This window comes from Mesitornis unicolor, unplaced genomic scaffold (assembly GCF_000695765.1).
Source record: "Mesitornis unicolor isolate BGI_N332 unplaced genomic scaffold, ASM69576v1 scaffold41235, whole genome shotgun sequence".
Lineage (NCBI taxonomy): Eukaryota > Metazoa > Chordata > Aves > Mesitornithiformes > Mesitornithidae > Mesitornis > Mesitornis unicolor.
Window position 1 is genome coordinate 1103 of NW_010185560.1, and position 505 is coordinate 1607.

The 505-nt window shown below is 61.8% G+C and overlaps 1 protein-coding gene across 1 annotated transcript in view; it reads left to right on the forward strand.

Annotated features, from left to right (window-relative positions):
* The window catches only part of LOC104540949 (transcriptional enhancer factor TEF-5-like), a gene marked incomplete at its 3' end in the record, with an annotated part of 2123 nt that overhangs the window by 307 nt on the left and 1311 nt on the right, over positions 1 to 505 (forward strand). Inside the window, 3 exon segments of the mRNA XM_010184877.1 lie at positions 21 to 158; positions 305 to 348; positions 468 to 505. The exon segment at positions 468 to 505 is cut by the window's right edge and continues 18 nt beyond it. Of these exon segments, the coding sequence (XP_010183179.1) occupies positions 21 to 158; positions 305 to 348; positions 468 to 505 (220 nt within the window).

Below are 505 nucleotides of genomic sequence, written 5' to 3' on the forward strand. Positions count from 1 at the left end.
GTCCCTCCTGTCCCCCTCAGGACCAGGTCTCGAAGGACAAGGCGCTGCAGAGCATGGCCTCCATGTCCTCGGCGCAGATCGTCTCGGCCAGCGTCCTGCAGAACAAGCTCAGCCCCCCCCCTCCGCTCCCTCAGGCCGTCTTCTCTGCTGCCCCCAGGGTGAGGACATTTGGGGACACCCCAGGGTGGTGGTGGGGGGGATGTTTGATGGCCCCTGGGTCATGGTGGCGATGCAAGGAGGGATTTGAGGGGGAATTTTTTAGGGGGTCAGAAGCCGCTGACTCTTCCTTCTGCTGTTCCCCCAGTTTTGGAGTGGGCCTATCCCAGGACAGCCTGGACCCTCTCAGGAGTGAGTATGAGCCCTCCCTCAGCTCTGCTGTGTGGGGCAGGACCATCCCCCTCGCCACCTTGGTGAGGGGTTGGGGTGACCCCGGCTTCGTTAAGCTAACGATGCACGTTGCTTTCCAGCATTAAACCGTTTGCACAACCAGCGTACCCCATCCAGC